This window comes from Chrysochloris asiatica, unplaced genomic scaffold, assembly GCF_000296735.1.
Source record: "Chrysochloris asiatica unplaced genomic scaffold, ChrAsi1.0 scaffold00146, whole genome shotgun sequence".
Classification (NCBI taxonomy): domain Eukaryota; kingdom Metazoa; phylum Chordata; class Mammalia; order Afrosoricida; family Chrysochloridae; genus Chrysochloris; species Chrysochloris asiatica.
This window is the reverse complement of record NW_006408664.1, coordinates 3,678,700-3,680,772: the sequence shown is the minus strand read 5'-3', so window position 1 is coordinate 3,680,772 and position 2,073 is coordinate 3,678,700. Positions and strand designations below refer to the sequence as shown.

General features: G+C 36.2%; 1 protein-coding gene across 1 annotated transcript in view; it reads left to right on the top strand.

Moving 5' to 3' along the window:
- The window catches only part of LOC102827563 (chromosome unknown open reading frame, human C6orf165), a 47,687-nt gene extending 45,783 nt beyond the window's left edge, over positions 1–1,904 (top strand). Inside the window, exon 12 of the mRNA XM_006870632.1 lies at positions 1,674–1,904. Coding sequence (XP_006870694.1) covers positions 1,674–1,904 — 231 coding nt within the window. The remainder of the gene's footprint in view (positions 1–1,673) is intronic.
- Positions 1,905–2,073: the final 169 nt, after the last annotated feature.

Here is a 2,073-nt window from a genome sequence, read left to right as displayed (position 1 = left end):
TTGGACTTGTTCCTTCCGGATCACTGGTTCTTGATCATATGCTACTTCTTCAAATGATTGAAAATCGACCATCTCTTTCTGGTACAGTGACTCTGTGTATTACTTTCATCTTCTTTTGAATGGATGGAATTATTTAGAGTTTGTAGTTTGGTTTAAAGCAGGTTTTGAAATGCAGGGAGTGGGGGTGAAGTGGAGATTTGAAAAGAATTGGGTAATGATCTTGAAAAAACAATCAAGGAATTGTGGAAAAAGCAATGTGAAGATGTTGTGGCAGTGAATTTGAAGACTCTTAGTTATAAATTGTTGATGCTTACCATTGAAGAGTTGATAGATGTTTTAGACATTTACTGTGTAAATCAAGATATTTGCCTGGGCAAAGATATCCTACAATAATTATCATTTTAAAGTTAAGCTAATACAGGTAGCAGGATAGTAAAATCATATCAGTGTGGAAAATATAGTGTATGATGTATCAGTTCTTAAAATCCTACAATATCTCAGACTCTAAAATACTTTCTCTTAGTCCAGGTCTCTCCTTTACTCACATGCTCTAACTCCTCATGCATTTTTCCTAGGCCTTCATCATCAACTTCCTTGTGTCCTTTGTATAAGTCCACCTTGCTACTCAGCCTAAGTGATCTATTTCAATCTCATGCTTACTAATAATCCATAAAGAGAGTAAGGAACATGTAGAAGGTAAAAACATAATCTGAACATATCGGAACTTTTTATTTTCAAAATCTGCAATGAAGTCCATTATTTAAAAAACAATATGGTTATGTGCTGTGGAGTTGGTTCCCACTCATAGTGACCCTGTACAGGGTTTCCAAGGCTGTAAATCTTTACGGGAGCAGAAAGCCTCATTTTTTTTTCCCTGCAGGACAGCTGGTGGTTTCGAATTGTTGACCGTGTAGTTTGCAGCCCGATTTGTAACCAGTACGCTACCAGAGCTCCTTAAAAAACCAGTGTAAATATTGGATTTCATTTTTAAAAATAAATGTAATAAAATGAAAAAGGAGTCTTAGTGTGGCACCATAGAATAAACATGGAACTGCTAAATGCAATGTTGGTGGTTTAAACCCACCACTCAATCCTTGGAAACCCTATAGAAGGTTACTGTGAGTCAGAACCAACTTGACAACACTTAACAACAATAACATCAAAGATGAAGAAAGTCAGCTTGGATGAGTCTTAGAGTAATAAAGGAAATAGAAGATCATATTAACAAACAAATGCGTTAATTGTAACTTCCTATCAGTATGCAAATTTATATATATATTTTTGTACTTCTCAGTAAAGAATATTTCATTTTCCAGATTCTAGATGTTTCTAATGTTCTTATTTTCCTTAAGCATTATATGCTTTTGTTATTGCTGTTAAGTGCCGTCAATTTGGTTCTGACCCATAGTGACCCTCTATAGGATTTCCGAGGAACAGCTGGTAAGTGTAAACCACCGACCTTGCAATTCAAACCAGCTTTGCAGTCTGGTGCATTAACCCACAGCACTATACCAGGGCTCCAAGTGTTATATGCTAGCATGTGTCATATGCTATGTTATAGGACTAACTGCCTACTGGATAAATTATTTAGATATTAGCATGTACCTGATAATATTTTATACTATTTGTGCTTTAGGGAAATGCTTATTCATATGTATTTTCTTTCTACTTAGGCCAATTTGCGTCAGAAAATTACTCATTCAGTGCAAACTGATCTGAGTCACATGAGAAGAGACAATTTTTCACAGGCGTACCCTTCAAAGGACGCTAGTACTCAGTCCATGCGAGAAAGCAGCACTCGAGTGCCTAAGCCCCAGATTTACATAGCTGGTCTCCGTGGGGGCCACACTAAAACCACCCACGGAGTCAAAGTGAACTTAACTAGAGCTGTTGATGAAACCTAGTTAAAATTAACATTGTAAAAGTAGATGGTACCCAATTATGAATGATGACACATAGTTAATTTTATGGGCCTGGCACATTGCATTGGTTGTGTGGCTGTTTATTGGGTTCTCATTTATATTCACTGTCAAAACTGCAATAAAAAATTAAACAATTCTTTTTGTGTAACAC